Source organism: Notamacropus eugenii, chromosome 1, assembly GCF_028372415.1.
Source record: "Notamacropus eugenii isolate mMacEug1 chromosome 1, mMacEug1.pri_v2, whole genome shotgun sequence".
NCBI lineage: Eukaryota > Metazoa > Chordata > Mammalia > Diprotodontia > Macropodidae > Notamacropus > Notamacropus eugenii.
This window is the reverse complement of record NC_092872.1, coordinates 167,626,415-167,646,065: the sequence shown is the minus strand read 5'-3', so window position 1 is coordinate 167,646,065 and position 19,651 is coordinate 167,626,415. Positions and strand designations below refer to the sequence as shown.

General features: G+C 40.4%; 1 protein-coding gene across 3 annotated transcripts in view; it reads left to right on the top strand.

Moving 5' to 3' along the window:
* Positions 1-19,651, top strand: part of NTRK3 (neurotrophic receptor tyrosine kinase 3) — a 469,793-nt gene that overhangs the window by 170,156 nt on the left and 279,986 nt on the right. For 2 of the 3 annotated variants that reach the window (XM_072617787.1, XM_072617806.1), the window contains exons 9-11: positions 2,561-2,584; positions 4,299-4,363; positions 5,200-5,302. In XM_072617787.1, coding sequence (XP_072473888.1) covers positions 2,561-2,584; positions 4,299-4,363; positions 5,200-5,302 — 192 coding nt within the window. The remainder of the gene's footprint in view (positions 1-2,560; positions 2,585-4,298; positions 4,364-5,199; positions 5,303-19,651) is intronic. The other variant, XM_072617797.1, reaches the window with a different exon arrangement.

Here is a 19,651-nt window from a genome sequence, read left to right as displayed (position 1 = left end):
AGGGATGCTGTAAGGAATAAAAATTAGAGGGAATAGTTTGAAGAAAAAACTTGAGGAAGACCCATTATTGCCCACAAGTGGAAGGAGGAAGATTAGGGTTTAAAGATGTTCTCTAGTTAGGGAAATAGTAGGTAAGGAGTATAAGAGAAAGGAATGTTACTAGGCCGAGTTTTGAAAATCAGTCAGATGTCAAAAGGGAATCTTCACAGACAATGCTTAGGCGTGCCATCCAGGGACACTGGCCTTTTTCTGTTCCTTGAACAAGATGGTCTATCTCCTGACTGGTTATCTCACTGACTGTTACCTATGCCTGCCTCCTCATCTCTGCCTTGCCTTGTCTGGCTTCCTCCAAGGCCCAGATAAGCTTTCACCTGTTACAGGAAGCCTTTCCCAATGTCCCTTAATTTGAGGACCTTCGCTTCATTGATTTATCACCAATTTATCCTACAGACAGCTTGTTTGTATGCGCTTGTTTGTACACGACTTTCCTCATTAGAATAAGAGTTCCGTGAGAGCAGTTTTTTTTTGCCTTTCTTTGTATCCCTGGCACCTAGCATAGTGCCTGGCGCATAGTAGGTACTCAGTAAATGCTTTCTGATTGATTTTGATTGTGTACTTGGTCACTTGGTGACTTCCCTTTGAAGCTTTACGACTAAGTCTATTAGGAGAATGAGTACTAGAAAAAGGCCTGAATTGGTCAGGTCTGGTTTACAAGCTAAGACCTTGGTACCATATCCTTTGACTGTGCCACTGGAGGGCATAGGGTGGGTTCAGAGGTTCTGCTGCCAGTGCTGTATAGGGAGCTGGGAAGAAGGTGGTCATTTTAGCAGCAGCAGCAGCAACAGCAGAGAGAATGTTTGAGGCTAGCTCTTGTTAAATGAAACTCACATGTATGAGATGCATGTGTTTGTATGCAAAGAAGCATGAAAACCCATTTCTTCTCATCTGCAACCTAGGTTTTGACTTTTGGGGGAAGGGGCTAGGAAAGAGGAAGAATCTCTTGTTGCCCTTGCTTTTGAGCTATATTTGTAGCTTGGCTGTGATCAAGGATGGTTGAATAGAAGTCTTTGGCTCTTTTCTCCTTTCTGTGGGCCCCACTTGCTTCCCCTGTTGGGGGGGGGGGCCTTCCCAGGGAGTGTTGGGCCTGTGCCACAGAAAGATGTGAGCTATACTCTTCCTAGAACAAAGGATTCAGGTGATAATCTGACAAGGATGTTTCCCCCCCAGTCCATTCTCCCATTCAGATTTAGGTGTGAGGACCAATTAAAAACAAGTTACTGTTTTCCTCACCCAAGGGCAGTGTGAAAACCTCAAATCCATCCATGGGCTCTGTGCTGTGAATGTGGTACCTTGTTTCAGTGTCCATGTGAATCATGGATGGATAAATGTTTCCAGACAGCAGCAAAGGATTTAAGCATTCATAGGCTGATTGGCAGATTACAGGGTTCACAGACTCGGTTAAAACATTTGGCTGACGTGAGAATATTCTCTAATAAATGAGAACCTTATGAGAAACATGCAAATCAGCATGAACCTGTGAGTTGATCTGGCAACTCTGTTCTTTCAGGCTGTCAGGGCATGACCATTAAAAAAATCGGTCAGGCATTTTGTCACCTGGAATATGGAGGCAGTGGGAATGTCAGATCAGGCATTCAGATGAGGTTTAACAACCTAAGAAAACAGTGAATTGATACTGACTAGTGTTACCTCAGAAGCACCTGGAGTAAGCCTTCCCAAAGAAAACATCACTTCCCCTTGAGGTCGTTTCAAAAGACTGTTTACTGGCTACAGTCTGATGAAGCTGGCAAGGTGGCAAAATTGGATCAAGAGGCAGTGCCCTCATTGAGTCTGTCACAGGTACAAGGTAGAAAGGTCATTTCAGGGTGTCACCTTCCCAAGCTTCTCACTTAAGGAAAAAGGTATATCTTTGTGATCTGTCAATGGAGAGAGTCTCTTGATATTAACAGGGAAATAGAGGAGAAGTCATCTGTTCTGGGAGATGGAGGGAAGTACATCATGGAACACCAGAGATGAACAATACAACCAGGGCATGAAATCTGTTCTGAGGTTAGAGCACCACACAACTACATATTCTATTTGCCTTCTAATACAAATGCTTGGACTTCCATTCTTCAAGCACAAGTGGCACTTTCAGAATACAATCGAAAGAGCACGCTTCTCTCCCTGATGCTCTTTACATCCTACCCTTACATCTCTCCCTCCACCATCACTATTTTCCCTGGGATCCAAAGAAATAACTGTGGAGTGATACAAGAGTGCTGAGGTTCCAACTTCTCTGGCCACAGTGAAAACAGCATGACCTCCAGGTATGGAGACAGTGATGCCTCTTCCAATCAGAAGGATTCTCTTCAATCTCTCCCCTACCACTGTGGACATCACACTAAGGTGATGAGATGGGATAGCTGGCCTGTAGCTGGGAAGTTGTTAAAGCAACGATACATCAGGGTGAGGGGGAAAGGTGATGACTGGCAGAAATGGCTGGCTTACTCCTTTCTGTTTTTTATTAAATGTGTTAATTATCTCTTTGTCCTTTTTGCAGAGAGTACGGATAACTTTGTCTCAAGTAAGTCTCCTTTGCCTCTTGCTTTGTAATTGTTCATATACTCAATCCTTGTTTTTGGTTCCTCTGGATTCAGACAGCCTTTTTACCTCCTCTACCAACAGTTGAGAGAATGTGAGATATCTGTGGTAGAGAGAATTGGAGGATAGTTTCTAGACTACTGGGCTAATTTTTCCTAGGATCCTTTTCAAACCTAGGGAGAATTCTAAGGTTAGACTGTTTAGATACTGGGTCCCTACACTCCAGTTTTACTTACCTGACTAAAGTTAAGTCAGTTTATAGGGTTTGAGGAGTTTTCAGTTCCCTGGTGTGGCAGTGAATCTTTCTGGTCCTAATTCTTATCAAATTGGGTTTGGGTTTATTTTGAATGGCCCAGATGTTTGTTGTTATAGGAAGTATGATACTGAAGTTTTTAGATGTCTAATTTTTGTATCTCCAACTTATGTAGAGATGAAGGGAAGGCACAGATGGATTGCAATGTGGATTTTTTGTGGGGTGGGTCAATACTTAAATCAATGAGATCACAGGTCCATTTGAGCATTTGAGAGATGACAAATGATTCATTTCCCATGTGACTATGGCTTTTAGATTTTTGGGGGAACCATGGAAGCTTGAGTGTACAAATAATTTAAGAGCAAGTGTTAAGCTGCTTTTAAGGTAATTAGGGGTTTGCATATCATGTTTTGTATTTTTCCCAAGCAAGTTTACCACCCTTGTCATCTCTTTCTTAGGCAGAATGATGGCAATTTGTTTCACCTGTTTTGTGGAGGTTTTCCCTCTACATCCAGGTTGCCTTACTTAGAAGCAAATGTCATCTGTGTTTCTTATTCCTTCTGAGTCTCTGGAGATTAGTAATCCCACAGAATGTCCCTCTAGAGATGTCTGAGGTTGGGAGGCTCTTCTCCAAGAAGATGCCATAAACCTTAGAACAAACTAGCTCGACTTCAGCATGGCGGGGTAACTGGGAATGAGACATTTCTATGGGTGTCTCTTTCATATATAATAAGTTGAGTTGTCATAGTGCACTAGTCTCAATGGGGAATGAGTGAGATAGTGGTTTCTATTTTGGGATAGGAATCAATAACCTCTTTAGACCCAAATTGCTACCACTAAGATTAAGTAACCTCCATGGCATAAGCATGATATAGAGAAGAAAGGGAATATGAGAATAAAGGAGGAAGAAGACAGACATGTCTGTTGGTAACCTGCCTCAGGAGTCAGTGGAAGTAATGCTTTGAGTTGTCTGCTTTCATCTGTGGGAAGCTTCCCCTTGTTTTTCATTCAGGGATATGTCTAGAACCTAGTTATTTTGGCATCATTTCTAAGTCCTCCTTACCCCTCCCCAAAGCATTGTGTTCCAGTGATTCATAGCTTATAGAGCCTGTTTTTCTTTTCCCTTTGAGGAAGTGGGTGATGGGGTGAATTATAAGGATATTATTTCAAAGACAGAGTAGCAGTGGGCACGTGTGCTCTTGAGCTGTTGTATTTAGTCAGGTAATATAAACGGGATTTGTGTTCTAGAGCCACTTCATCAGAACATAGGGAGATACTAGGATACAAAGGTTCAGACTGGAATGAATGTCTTTTTGCAGGGATCGATGGTATATTCTTTGGGTCAGGGGATGGAATTTTGACCTAGGCTTCAAAAATTTCCCAGTGCTCTCTAATGTATGGTCTGTTGACTAACTGCCCTCCTGCTCTGTTCTTTTGGTTCCAGTCTATGAAGTGAGCCCCACACCTCCTATCACCGTGACCCACAAACCCGAGGAGGACACTTTTGGGGTGAGTCATATCCTGGTCAAGAAGAGTGAACCTCTCCCAAGGGGCCTGACTGGGCTTGGTTCAGGGAGACTCTCATTAGCACTTCACAGAGACAGAAGGAAGCTAGAAACTGGCATTTATTTCACTAGGGAGTAAGACTGGATATTTAAGGCTGAATTCTATGCCTCTAGAGGTTGACTGTCTTTAAAAAATTTTTGTTGATGTCTTTTGCTTTTATATCACTTTCATTTATATATAGATATAAATCTATCTATATCTATATTAATCTCTATCCCTTCCTTTATCCATTAAGCCATCCCTTGTAACAAAGAATTATAAAAAGAAAAAAACAATTTATCAAAACTAACCAACACATTAATTGAGTCCAACAGGATATGCATTGTTTCACATAGGTAGTCCCCAAAAGAGGTGGACTTTCTACACAGCATTTTGATATGGTGGTTGACAACTTCTGTGAGCCCTGGGATAACCCTTTGCTCCCTGTAGCATTTAGGAATCAAAGTTTTTTTAAATAAAAAAGCAAAGGGGAAGTCATTTATGATTGGTGGTTGAGTCAGGTTCCAAATAACATTCACCAAGGATGGGAAGAACTCAGAGAATGGAATCCTGGAACCAGGAATTCTTTCTACCAATTTATTGTGGTAAGTTTTATGGGAATCTTCAATGTCTTGCTAATCAGTTTCTTAATGGATTTTATGCAGCAGGCACACAGCATCGTGTACTGGGAAGAGCTTCTGCTATAAACCTCTCATTTGGGCAGAAAGCAGTTATGCAGCACACTCTATGGGATCCTGGTGGTACACCATGATTCTGAGTAGTATGTTTTCTTCCTCTAGGTATCCATAGCTGTCGGACTTGCAGCTTTTGCCTGTGTCCTTTTGGTGGTTCTCTTTATCATGATCAACAAGTATGGCCGACGGTCCAAGTTTGGAATGAAAGGTATGGTGGGATTTCCATTCATTAGCATGGGTGTCTTTGGGGAGAGCTGAATCTTTTGACTGTAGGATGCTGTTTTAATCTCCTTTGGTCCCTCAAAGGATTCTTTTCCAGTCATCTAGTGGCTAGTAATGCTTCCTAATTAACTTCATTAGGAGCTGTCTGTTCCATGGCTATGATCAGTAACAGGGGAACAGGGACAGGGATCTTGCCCACTGGCGCTGAAATGTGGCCTCTCTGTTTTTGCTGGAACTGATGCACAGAACTTGTTAACTGTCTTGGTGGGAGCTGTACTAGTTTAAGAAGAAAGTTGGAGATGTGATGATGGGAGTAAGAGAAGGGACCATTTGGGTCCTATGGTTACTGGTGGGGAGGTTGACTTCTTGCTCCTACAAACTGTAGTCCAGAAATTTTATCATTCTCTGAACCCCTCCTTGGGGATCTGAAGAAAAAGTGGAACTGCATTGGCCAGGCAGGATATGAGCTGATTGATTCTACTATGAAATAGTTGACCCATGGTGGTGTCTCAGCACGTAGTTCCACACAGGGTCCCAGGGCCAATGCCAAGATCAACAGGCTTTCTAAGTCCACTGGCCAGGTTCCATAACATGGAGTGCTTAGCTCCAGCACCGGGTGGTGGTGGCTTCTGGCCAAGGTTGGTGTAACAGGTCTAGCATGAGAGGGGTTAACATGGTGAATTAGTGTCCATCCATGAAGTCCCAATTGGGGGCAGGGATAGGCCTGTCCAAATGAGATATGGGAAGTGGTGGTACCAGTCTTAAACCTGGAACCTTTTCAAGACTTGCTCTAAGCTCAGAATTCCTTTCCATTTCTGGTGTTGGACTGGGGTAAATGGAAGGTATGGCCTGACATTTTCTGCCTTCTGTAGAGGATTTCTTTTAGGTGCTGAGCCTGGAATCAGGTTGATGTTTTTCCAGTGAGGTTATGAGGAATGAGAAGAATTAGACACGCTTACAAAGTGGTGAACCTTTAGCCTTTAGCAAATGGTATCAAGGAATGGAGAAAAGAATGGAGAAATGAAAGGGAAAACTTGAAGTTCTTGGGGACTCATTGGCTATGTGTCCTCCCTGTCCTTCTTGTTTTTAGGAATTTGGAATGAGCTGTGTTTCTTTAATATTAGATACATTGGCTAAAAAAATGTAAGTGGGAGAAAATTGACTAGACTAAAATAAGGAAGTAGGAGACTGTCCCTGGACCAGAAGACATGAATAAGATTGATTTGCTTTTGTAAACCAACTTGGAATAAGCATGTTTGAACAACTGGAACTCTCCAGGTGCCAGATGTGCTAAGCTTCATGTGTCCAGGAATGTGGAGTTATTCTTGAGGCTTTTAAGGCGGCTGTGAATGTTTTCCTTTAAAACAGTTATATCTAGGATAATCATGCTTAAGTGATCTTCCCTAATTAAGACAATTTTTCCTTAGCTGCCCTTTCTACCACTTTCAGAAATACTATCCCCCTCCTGCTTCTCTGATAAGAGAGAGAGAATTAGGAGCAGCCTCTCATTCCCAAAATGAAGCACCACCAGCTGAGACCTTGCCACTTGCTTGGCAATGCTCTGAGAGCAGATTTTTCCTGTTAATTGTCATAATGCTCCTGGAACAGCATGTCCCCATGTCGGATGAATTACCCTGTGTGCTGGGTTGGTTCCACTCAGCCACACTCTGTGAACCCTTTTCTCCTCCATCCTTCTAGATCCCCACTCTCAAGCTTAGATCTTATTAAGGTTTAGGATAGGATGCTGATCCAGGATAGTAATAAATGAGGAATTTCTCTGGGTTTAAGGCCAGATGCCACCATGAAGCTAGGAAAGGGTCTGAGGCAAGGTGGAAAGGCAATGTATCTTGAGCTGATGACAACTGATAATGAGTCCTATTGAGGGACTCTTGCTTGAGTAGAATTCTCTGATCATTATCAGTTTAATTTATGGCTAGATATGAAAGTATCCCTGAGATGATATTGAGGCTTCATGCTCAGCTACAAGATGAGGAAACTCCTCTAGTGACTAAATTAAAGGTAAGAGAGAAGGTACCCTTACCCTCTCCTTGCCAATGAATGGGAATGGAAATTAAAGTCTTTTGTGCTATTCTTATGGAAAAGATGGAGAGCAATGCTCTAGGCAGCAGTGCAATTACTTGGGCTCCAAACTGCCTGAATCAAAAGATACAAACAGTAATTGTTAATGTTTCCATGTGAATTTGGGAGGAGGTCTTCTGTGGAATGCCCTAGGTGTCGAGGTGCTTGGTCCTGTTCTGTTTAACATTTTTCTTAATAGCTTTATTAAATGCTTATTGTGGCATGGTTATCAGATCTGGAGATAATACATGACAACACACACAGAAACCATGGAAAACCTTGGCAGTCTAGAATGTTGGATTGAACTGAATGGAATGAAAGGTAATAGTTTTGCACTTGGATTCAAAAAAATCAACTGCAGAAGTCCAAGTTAGAGGAAGCATGGCTACACAGCAGTTTATTTGGGAAAAGGAAAAGACTGGAGACTTTAGTTGACTTTAGTAAGATCAGTATAAGTCAAGAGTGCGATATAGATGCCTAGAGAGGTAATGTAATCTTTGGCCCCAAATGTCCAGAAATAGGAAGGAAATAGCCCTTCTGTACTCTGCCGTGATCAAGTCTGGATGAATTTGCTGAGTTCTGGGTGCTAAAGTTTAAGAAGGACAATGAAAAGATGAAGTTTCCAGAGCAACACCCAGGATAATGAAAGACTTTAAGATCATCCTGTTTGAGAACCAGTTAAAGGAATTGTTGACGTTGACCTTGAAGACAGGATACTAGTGGCAGAGGGGAGAAGACTGTGTGGATATGATACCTTTCTTCAAGTATTTGAAGGGAAGTCATGTGAATCAAGGTTGAGATCTGTTCTTGGCCCCAAGGAAGAACTGGGATGGGTAAAATCTACAGGTTTGACATGAGGGGGAAAATTCCTAACAGAACTGTCCAAAGGGAGGCAATTGATTTCTTTCTTATTGAAAGGAAGGTCTTTAAACAAAAGCAGGGTGACCATTTTTCATTCGTTGAGGATAATTTGGACAAGATGATCATTGAGGCCCCTCCTAATTCTGAAATTTGGTGAAAAGCATAATTTCTAGCCATTTCAGGGTTATATGAGGCATTATCCTATCACACCAACCCTAATACTAGCTCCTGCCATCAGACTTGAGAAAAGACATTTCATTTTTTTAAACCAGAATGAAAAAGTCACCTCAGGTGTCAACTATGCTTGACACTTTGCTCTGTGTTTCATTCCAGTGAGTTATTTGACACCTTTTCAGACATTTAGTCATTTTGTTTGCTCATGTGCCATAGGTTCAAACTTGACCAACCAAACTATCCTTCATGTAACTCATCCTGCAGAGAAATCAGTCATCCTCTGTGTATCAGTAAGCACCCCAACATATACAAGAGGGCCTACTATCATAGGTCCTTAGATCTGCATTCATAAAAGGAAAGAAACTTTCAGGGGGTTAACAATCACTTTAACCAAGCACATGTATCATTCCTTTAACCAAGCATTCATCTAGTTCAGGGGAGTCAGCACCCTGAACTTCAAAGAAAATACAGAGGAATTAAAAGTCAACAGACATCTGCCTGAATTCAACAGACAGTTCCAACTGTCTGACTATAGTTACTAGAGAGGGAAGCACTGACATCCGGGTCTCAAAGTCCAGGGGACTCCTTAGTGGCTTCCCAGAGTCCTAGTCTAGCACTCAAACCTTCTTACAAAAACTAAGCCTCAAAGTAAAACCTCACCCTCAGAGTATTTATACACTTTTTAGAGCCAGAGGGCATAACTCTCTAACCTAGTGCCTCAATAGAAAAAAACAAAAGGTACTTGGGACCTGCCTACAAACAACTCCCCTAATCAAGCTTCCCATAATGGGCAGGCCCATCATTGGGTGCAAAAGGTCTTCTTGAATTACATTATTCAATCAGAAGCACTTTTAGTAAAACAAAAACAGCAAAAGATACTAATTTGATTGGCATCACACTCTGTGGGTGGGAAAATGGGATATAATAGGAGTTCACCTAGGGAAACTGGGGAAGGGGCATAGGAGGGTAGGGTAGGGTAGGGTAGGGTAGGGTAGGAGAGAGTGGAGTCAAAGAGAAGTAAATCAGAGATAAGGTGATTTCAAAGATCCTAGATTATTCATCGGAATCTAATGAGATAGTGTATGAATGAAGGGAATCCCTCTAGTGTAAAGTCCACTCTCTTCTGGACAAGAACATTCTTTAATTCATTAAACAAGCATTTACTAAGTGTTGACTGTGTATAAAGCACTGGATCTCAGGTGATGTTTCCACTCAGTTCTGAAGCAGTCATTCTGTGTATGAGGTGAATGTGGTCAGCACCGTCATTGTAGGTATCACCGAAAGCTCCAGTGTTTCTGATATTATTTTAGGGATTGAAATTTTGGATAGGAAAGTGGTGTCAGAATGAGATTAGGGCTCCTATTTGCTCCTTCTTGTGTATGCCTTAGGGCAGAGCTAGAAAGGCCTGTCTGGACTAATCCCCTCATTTTACAGATGAGGGAACTAAGACCTAGAGTGGTAATGTGATGTCATTTTGTCATAGTTTGTTGCCAAAGTGCAGTTAGATGAGCTAGGCTCTAATACCAGCTCTTCTACAAATTGGAAGGAACTTAAGAAACAAAATTTAAAAGTCACGTAGCCCCTCAGTTTCTCCATTTGTAAAGTGGGAAAAATGCCCACTTTCTGTATTTCCCTAAAGGGTTAAGATAAAATTAAATAATAGATATTAAAGTGCTTGGACAGTGACAATGAGACACAACTATTGTCCAGAGTTTTAGAGGTAATTTTAAGGAGAGGGAGACAGAGAGAAAGACACACACACATACACACAAAAAGAGAGACAGATGGTGAGATTGAGAGATGGGGAGAGAGAGAGAGAGAGAGAGAGAGAGACAGAGACAGAGACAGAGAGACAGAGAGAGAGAGACAGAGACAGAGAGACAGAGAGAGACAGAGAGAGGGAGACTCCAGCGTTTCACAACAGTGCCCTATACTGCATCTTTTCCCTATCGTCACTGGGGATGATACTATGACAAAATGAAGTCCCAGAGCAGAGAACTGAGAATGAAATGTGAGATTTCATTCTTTATACTTTGTATTTCTTCTCTTTCACAGGAACAAACCTGGCCTCAGCCTCTTTTTTTTTTTTTTTTACACCTGTACTTGGTTGTTTTGGCTTTACATGAGGAGCCTATCAGAAGTTTGGGCAATGGGGTATTAAACTGAATGGATATTTGCCTGCCATCCTAGTTAGATTATTTTCATCTTGTACAGTAAGCTCCTGGAGTTTGCATGATTGGTTTTGCCCACTGTTACAGGAATACAATAGGTTCTTGCAAAGAAGTGAGTTTTCTAAGTGAACTTTGCAAAATTAGTAAATGAACACGTTTGATTTCATTATAGAGTATCAGTTACCTAGTTATATGAGTGGAACACCAGGGACTAACCTAGTGTAGCTTATTGATTGTAGACGTGATGCTAATTTATAAACCTTCCAGTAAGGTAGGGAAGATAGATTGGAAGGGAGAGAGAGACCAAGGTTGAGTAATGTGGCCTGAGGGAAAGATGTTATTCTGCGCTGGGGTCCACAGGGAGGGGAGTTGGAGTTGGCAGCCTACTAGCCCTGAGGGCTGAGTGATGTGGCACCTAGAATTCAAATTAGAGTGAGACTTTGAATGAAAATGTTGAACTTGGACATCTGTTTACGGGTCAGATAACTTTTTATCACTATGATTATGACAGACAGTATGTTGAAACCAAGAAGAAATGGATACATACTAGCTGTGCAATTCTGAGCAAATCTCTTAACCTCTAAGTACTCTGGGCCATCGATACCAAACTCAGATAGAAACGGATCGCTGCAAGCTGCCGATTGACTTAGAAAACCACAAATTTACATTATTTACTTTTTATTGGGCTTCCTTTACTTTGTTAAACATTTCCCAATTACTTTTTAATCAGATTCTGACATCTCTTTGTCATATTTAACCTCTCTTCTTCAGGCAACTCCCTAGGACTAGAAATTGCAGAAGATTGCCAATCTGCATTGTTACAGGGACTTTTCTTACTGGCATCATAAATCTAGTCGCTCTATCCCTGTGATATTTTATATTTGGAAGGAAATTTGTAAACTTGATTTTTTATTTATAATTAAATAGCAAATCCTTCCTAAACTCTGTATGACTTCATTTTTGAAAAAAATTTATTATTTTATTCTGAACTTAAGAAATAAAACAAGCATCTGCATAATTTAAGGAAGGAAATTGAATGTCCTAGGAAGATAAGAATATCTGTGAGTTGGAAGATTAAAATGGAGTTATCAGCCTAAGTAAAGACTAGGGCATTTGAGAAAATTAAGGATTGTGGGGGGAGATTTTTATCCTAGAGTAAGTCAGATCTGTTGAGCTCAGAACTGGTAAAATATAGAAATAAAGTCCCTGGTCTAGATTAGGTACCATGATCTTGAGGATTCTAGGGAAATCTTAGAAGTTAACAGACTACTGAGTAATGTCACCATGGACTTAATCACAATTCTTAAGAAATATACTTTATTGATTTTTTTTCCCTTCAGTCCTACGAAACATACCTTCCTTGGTCTTGACATAAGAGATTCATAGGGAAAGGAATCATAGGAAGACAGATTTAGAGTTGAATGGGACTTTAGAGGTCATATAGTTGAATCACTTTATTTTGGAGATTAGGAAACTAAACCCCAAAGAGGTGAGAATCTTTGCTCAAGATTAGACCATTAATAATTTGCAGAAGTAGGATATGAATCCAAGTCCTTTGACTCAAAATACAATGCTCTGACCCACTGTGGAGGATGAGGCATTAGCTCTGGTGTCAAGGTAGGGTCTGTTTATTTCTTTCTGAAGGTAGAAACAAAGATGGTAGAAGAGAGTTAAGAAGGCGACAAAACAGGAGAATCAGGATGGCTGGAAAGGAAGCAAGTAAATAAATGCATCTCCATCCTTCTGGTAATGTTTTAAGTGCCCCATCACTATCAATTCATTTGCATTTTATTCTAATGACCTGAGCTGTACTGGTGCCTCTGATGTACATGTGGATGTCAAAAGTACTTGGAGAGCTGTTCTATTGTAATTTAACGTTAGTTAATAGGTACTTGAAGCAAAGTGGTTGCCTATTTGATTATGATTGGGCATTATTAACATTTTTTTCCTGTAGATAGATGATAACTGTTTTTCAGTAGATTTGAAAATAATACCAGAGACCTGATTTCAAGGAGCTTGACTCCTGCCAAGGGATCTAGGTCTTGGTTCATGGTGAACAAAGTTACCGTCTCTGGTGAACCAGTTTGTGTTATATGATTTATCTTGGGAGTGAGGCATAGCCCTGTCTGCCTTCTTGATTCTGCTTTTGGTATATTCATAGGGAGGTTTCTAACAGCAGGATGGGACATTGAAACCCTCCAGGGTCATAAGAAATGACAGTTGTTCACTGCATGGATATATATCCAGGGATGTGCTGGAAGTGTAGGCACAACCATAAGCTAGGAGCAGTGGAGTTGGTAGAATGAAGATAGCACTAGGAAGAGGACTTAAACAATAAATACATACATATGCACATATGTATGCAACATATGCATATATACGCATGCATGTCAATATACACATGCATATATGTGTGTATATATCTATGTGCGTATATATACACACATGTAATAATTCTCCAATTTATAAAGGGACAAAGGATATGAACAGGCAGTTTTCAGATGAAAAACTAAAAGCTATATATAGTTATATAAAATCCTTATTGATTAGAGAGATGGATGTTAAAACAACTTGAGATACCATCTCACACCTATCAGATTGACTAAAATGATAGACGGAAAAAATGACAAATGTTGGAGGGGATGTGGAAAAATCGAGACACTAATGTACTGTCAGTAGAGCTGTGAACTGATCCAACCATTTTGGAGAGCAATCTGGAACTACGCCCAAAGAGTCATAAAACTGTGTATACCCTTTGACCCAGCAGTACCACTATTAGGTTTATTTCCCAAGGTGATCAGGGAAGAAAGAAAAGAACCCATGTGTTCTACAATATTTACAGTATCTCTTTCTGTTGTGGTAAAAAACTGAAAATTGAGACAATTGGAGAATGGCTGAACAAATTGTGGTATATAATTGTGATGGGATGCTACTGTGCTATAAGAATGACAAGCAGGTTGATTTTAGGAGAAAAAACACATGGAAAGATTTGCATGAAATAATGAAGAGTGAAAGAAAGAGAATCAAGAGAGCATTGCATCCAGTAACAGCAATATTGAGTAACTGTGAACGACTGAGCTATTCTGAGTATTATAAATATTCAAATCAACTACAAAGGATCTATGAAGGAAGATGCTATCCACCCCCAGAGAGAGAACCGATAAACAGAAGTATGCACAGTATGGTTTTACATACATATGTATCTATATATTATCTGTGTCAAATGGTAGCCTTCTCTAGTAGATAGATAAGTAGGAGGCCACATGATACCATGGAAAAAAGAATCCTTGCTCAGATACTTGCTACCAGATGACTTTGGGCAAGCCATTTAACCCCTCTGGGACTCAGTTTCCTTATCTCTAGAGAAGAGTCTAAGATTTCTTCCAACCTGTAATTCTATGTCCCTATCATCTGTAAGTTCTTTCAACCCTTAATAGAAAGCATTTTTAAATTCTTTAAACCTTGGGTAAGATGTAACCCTTATTTTCTGGAAATCAGCCCATGTGTTTTTAATACTCTTTTTTATTTACCCATGGTTGTAGTGAAAATCGAATCTAGAAAGAGTACTTAGGTTTCCATGCTGTCTTTTTCTTTTTCTTTCTAGCTCTGCTCCCTCCCTTAGGTGGAGGGGGAAATCAGCATCCCTGAGCACGCCCTGTTGCTGTGTCAGCAGGGAACTTGGCATGGACATAACCGGGAAGAATGATATTAACCTTAATAGCCTTTAAACTCAAGTTGGCAGTAGTTTCTGACTTGGTCTCCAAGACTTTGCTTTGTATGATGTAGTGGAAAGGACACTGGAAGTAGAGTCAAAAAGGCCTATGTTTGAATTTGGGCTCTGCCACTTGCTGCCAGTGAGACTGCAGGCAGGTACTTTTCTGTACTTTAGGTTCCGTGCATATTTATGATTGAGCCCTTATTAGACATCTCTTGCATCTCTAAAATCCTGTGAGTTTAGTTTATAGTTCCCTGCACTTCCCATTTTCTTTACACATGTCCTCATATCCTTTCTCCCATCACTCCCAGGTCCTGTAAGTCCTTTCTCAATGCCTAGACTCTGCCTTGGGACTTTAAACCCCAAAGAGTAGCTCCAGCTGCTGGCTTATATCACATTTAGGATGAAAACGGTTGTGGTGAATCCTCAGTTAGAACATGAGCTAATTGAAGCTAAGAGACTTCTATCTTTTCTCTCTCTGTTTTGGACTTTATTTATTGAGAGTCTCTGGGTACAGATTAAATTTCTCTGCTCAGCAACTACGTGTATGTCCTAGAATGGGAAGCCACTGAGCTTTGGGTAAAGAACTCAAACAGCCTGTATTTTTCTGGCACTGCTGAATGTCCCTGTCCTTTGAAAGGTCTAGCAGTAATTGGGATAGATGCTTCTATACCACTTCTGAGCACAATGGAATCAAATGACTGAGCGCTGGAAGGGACCTTAGACATCATTTACCCTAACCCTCTCATTTATTTTTCAATTGTCAGGCATTTATTTTTATTTCTTGCTTTTACCTCCATCCGTCTCTTATAAAAGAAATAAAAAACAAAATCCTTGTAACAAATATGCATAGCCAAGCAGAACAAATTTCTGTACTGACCATGTCCGAAAAAATGAAGATTTCCTTTTGTATATTTACCTCATCACCTCTATCGGGAGAAGGGAAGCAATCTTTATCTCCAGTGCTCTGGAAACGTGGTTAATCATTGAATTGATCAATGCAGTGATTCGATTGCTTAAGCCCTCCAAAATTGTTTTTTGCAATATTGTTACTAAAATAGAGATTATTCTCCTGGTTCTGGTCATTTCACTCTCTACCAGTTCATATTAGTCTTCCCAGGTTTCTCTTTCATCATTTCATAAAGCACAGCAGTATTCCATTATATTCATTTGCCATAATTTGTTCATCCATTCCCCATCTGGTTGGCATTACCTTAGTTTCCAGTTCTTTGCCACTATGAAAAGAGCCGATTTAAATATTCTTGAATATATGGGAACTTTCCCTATTTCTTTGATCTCTTAGGCAACCCTCTCATTTTTTTTACAGAGGAGGAGAGAGAAGCCCATATAAGTTAAGTGACCTATTTTTAAGTTCACATTGGGAGTGAATAGTAGGACTGGGATTTGAACCCAGACGTCTGATTCCAAGGATCGTATATTTAGAGTTGGAAGACACCTTAGTGGCCATTGAGTCCAGTTTTCCTTATATTATGATGAGGAACTGAAGAACAGAGAGGAAGTGAAAAGACTTACCTAGGGTCACACAGCTAATAAATGTCTGAGGTGGTATTTTAGCTCTGGTCTTCCTAACTCCAAGTCAGGTAGGCACCCTGCTTTTCTAAAGCTTTGCCTTGCCGCGTTCAGCTAAATTGGATCATTCACTCATTTATTAGGCTCTGATTGTTTACAAGGTATTATGTTCAGCACTATAAATACAAAAACAAAAATGACATTGTCCCTGCCCCTAAGGAGCTTACTGAGGAGAACAGATGTAATAGGCACAAATATAAATAGCAATGCAATAAATTCACTGACCAGGAGGGGGAAGGTCTTGCAACCGGACATGAGCCTTAAAGGAAGCTAATGATTCTACGCAGGATCGAAGGACTGTAGATCTAAAGCTGCAAGGGAACGCAGAGGCTGTCTCCCCCCTCCCCCTTCCCATTTTCTGGTTAACAAAACTGAGACTCTGGAAAATTAAGTGTCATCATACGTCTTCCCTGCCGCTGTGTCCACAGAGGCTGTTTGTGATCCTGCTCCAGCCTTGGCTACCAAACGTGAATGGCAATACCTAGAATGGGGTTTAATCCAAAATGTTTTATTTCTGCCCCTACCTACTAGCTTGTTAATCTTGGCAGTGCCTTGTTTCCTGCACAACTGAGCCAAGGACAGATAGAATTATTCATTATTTGAGGCAATTCGATTTCCTATTTTATTGACTAATTTAATGTTGGCAGCAAAGTACAGTCTGTCCTAATCCAGAACCATGTGAGATGTGTAACATAGGGTTAAATAATTTCTGTAGTTCACTAGTCAACAGGAATAGATCAGTCTGAGAGCTCTCGTACCGTTATTTTCTCCAGGATTCTTTGGAGGGTAAATCCCAGTAAATGTCCCCATCAGAGTTCCGCTTTCTATGATTCTCACCATGATGTGTCCCAGGAGCTTTTACTTGTCCCCAAAGGAGTCACTAACCATACCACTGACTTTGGCTAATGAGAAGCTGCTGCAGTCAACATTATATACATGGCTTTTTAAAAAAATTGCAACATTCTCCTATGAACATGGCAGTAGGCTTTAACATACATAGTGAAATGTCCTTGAAACAATCAGCCAAGGAACTCAAATAAAAAGCAACTGCTAATATGTGTGTGTGTGTGTGTGTGTGTGTGTGTGATGTGTGTGAAGGAACACATTGAAAACAACAGATAACCCAACCACGACAAATCTCCAGTCCCAACACTTTTTCACCTTATTGTCCTCTATGGTGGACCATTTATAATGCAATATAAACTTGTCAGAGCTGTGGGCAAGAGACCAGAAGAGATGCCACCATGAGCCATAGCCACAGGTCAATGACACTCAGCTGGGCACCCTTGGGAGTTATGACTCATGCCCTGGGTACCAAGCTCCAGAGACCATGATCAATAACAGTGACTGATGGGAGAGATGGAGGATAGTTTGTCATCAACTTTTCATTCTCAGTGGGTTGATGTTTTTTCTTAAAAACAGGCAGCTCACATTTGTAGTGTTGTACTTGGAGTCACAACCCTGCCTCAGACATTGCCTAAATATATGACCCTGGACAAGTCATTTTAGGTTTTTCAACTTGAGTTTCCTCATCTGTAAAATTGGGATAACAATAGAGCCTAACCCTAACAAGAAAGTTGTATCAAATGAGATAACAAACACACACACACACACACACACACACACACACAGTTTTGTAAACCTTAAAGCCTTATGTAATTATTTGCTATTGTTATTTCTCTCTTTCCCTAGTCCAGTTAGATTTAAAAATTAACTTAGTCCTGCTGATTTTTTTATCCTTTTCTGCTCCCGTCTCTCCCAAACTGTAGAATATCATTTGTAAGTAAATACCCTCTTAGCTTTAGATGCAACTGAAGTGACCCCACAGGTGGTGGTATTTTTATCCTTAAAGATTCTTCCTTACCAAGGAACAAAAGCCACTGTGGTTCTGGTATTAGTTTCTCTGACTTCTCTAGAGTAAGAGTAGGGAATTTAAATTCTATACCCATGATTCTTCCTTAGGGAGAGTATAGAATTAGTGCAAAAAGTAAGATTAACCATTCAATCAATGTAGACTTTTGGAACTTGGACTATGTGTGAGATTTTTCCTTTTGAGCTTAAACTCATGATTTCCTCAGGGTGTGGGGAGCTGCTCCATGAGGAAATTCACAGCTGTCATTGCGCAGAGAAGAAACTGAGGCTGAGAGAGATTTCCAACAAGTTTGTGTAACAAATTAAACCTGTACAAGATTGAAAACTCCAACATACATACATATCTATAATTGTTTTTCAATTTATACTTTTAGAGGTTTGCCTATGCCCAATGAGAGATTAAAGTATTTACCCAGAGTCACATAGCTAACATATGTCAAAGGTGAGACGTGAACTCTGTCTTCTTGACTTCGAAGCTGGTTCTCTATCCACTACACTAAAACACTTCTTGTGGGAGATATAAAATTATAATCCCTGCCCTGCATGGAATTTATACTTTAGTGGACAAAATAGGACAAGCACCAAAAATAACTCTGAAAACAGAATGTATTTGCCATTGGAAAGAAATAAATTTCCATGCTAGGCCAGAAAAAGAAGAAATTACATCTCTTGGGGGTAGCGATGATGGGGTTGGGGATCAAGAAATGCTTTCTGGAAGAGTGGGTTCTCCATTGTTAACTACAGGTTAGAGTTAGCGTATGGAGGGACAGTTGATATCAAAGGTCATTGAAAATTGTAGGGCCTTGAGTTCTTATTCTTTTATTATCTTGCCCTCCGTCTTTAAGCTGAGGACTTAGTTTCTCTGTGCTTTTTACTGCCTCAGACGTAACATGGAAGTCATAAATATTGACCTACCTTAAAAGGTTATTGGGCAGAGTAATCAAATGGATTGTAAAACATTCAGCAAAATATAACTCCAAGTGATGTAAGCGGTACCTTCTTTGGGGTAAGTGAGCCTCAACTGTTTTCTCCCAAGACAGTCACTCACAGAGCTTGTCATGAGGTTAGTACCTTACTATCACCAACTACTCGCTCCTTTCAGATAGGGAAGCCTTTAAATACATGCTCACGGTTAAGCTGAATTAGGCTTGGGGATCGTTTTAGTATTAATCAGCATTTCTGTTCCTTGTTTAGTAGCGTATTGCTTTTCCTCACCACCTTACGATGGGGGTAGTTTACAGCTGTCATTGCGCAGAGAAGAAACTGAGGCTGAGAGAGATTTCCAACAAGTTTGTGTAACAAATTAAACCTGTACAAGATTGAAAACTCCAATCCAAGAGTTCCTAGTCCATCACTTGTGATTGGAAGAAATCCTTCTCCATATTTCTTTAGAAAGGTGTGAACCCACTTTGTTTTTGTGACCATTTGAAGGGATAATCTGAATGACTAAACTGGCAGGATTTTCAATGCAACAGGGAAAATAGGGAAAGCAGGGTACAGTGAAAAGAATGTTGGCTTTGGATTCAGTGGACTTGGGTTTGAATCCCTGCTCCATCACTGCCTATAGGGTAAGTCACTTACATTGTCTGGGCTCCAATTTCCTCATCTGTAACATGAGAAAGGGGGATTGACTAGGTGACTTTTGAAGTTTTTCAGTTCTAAATCTAAATCTTTATATATCTTATCAGTTCTAAATCTTAATCTTTCTCTAACAGATGACTTGGGTTAAGTTGGTATGCTGCCTGAGTGGGTATGTGTCTAAGAGACTGCCCTCTATGGCTCTGATTCCTTTATTGTCTATTCCAACACTCCACTGGTATTTGCTCTGGAATCCTGCCCTGTGCTCCAATTTCCCATGGAATAAGGTTTGTAT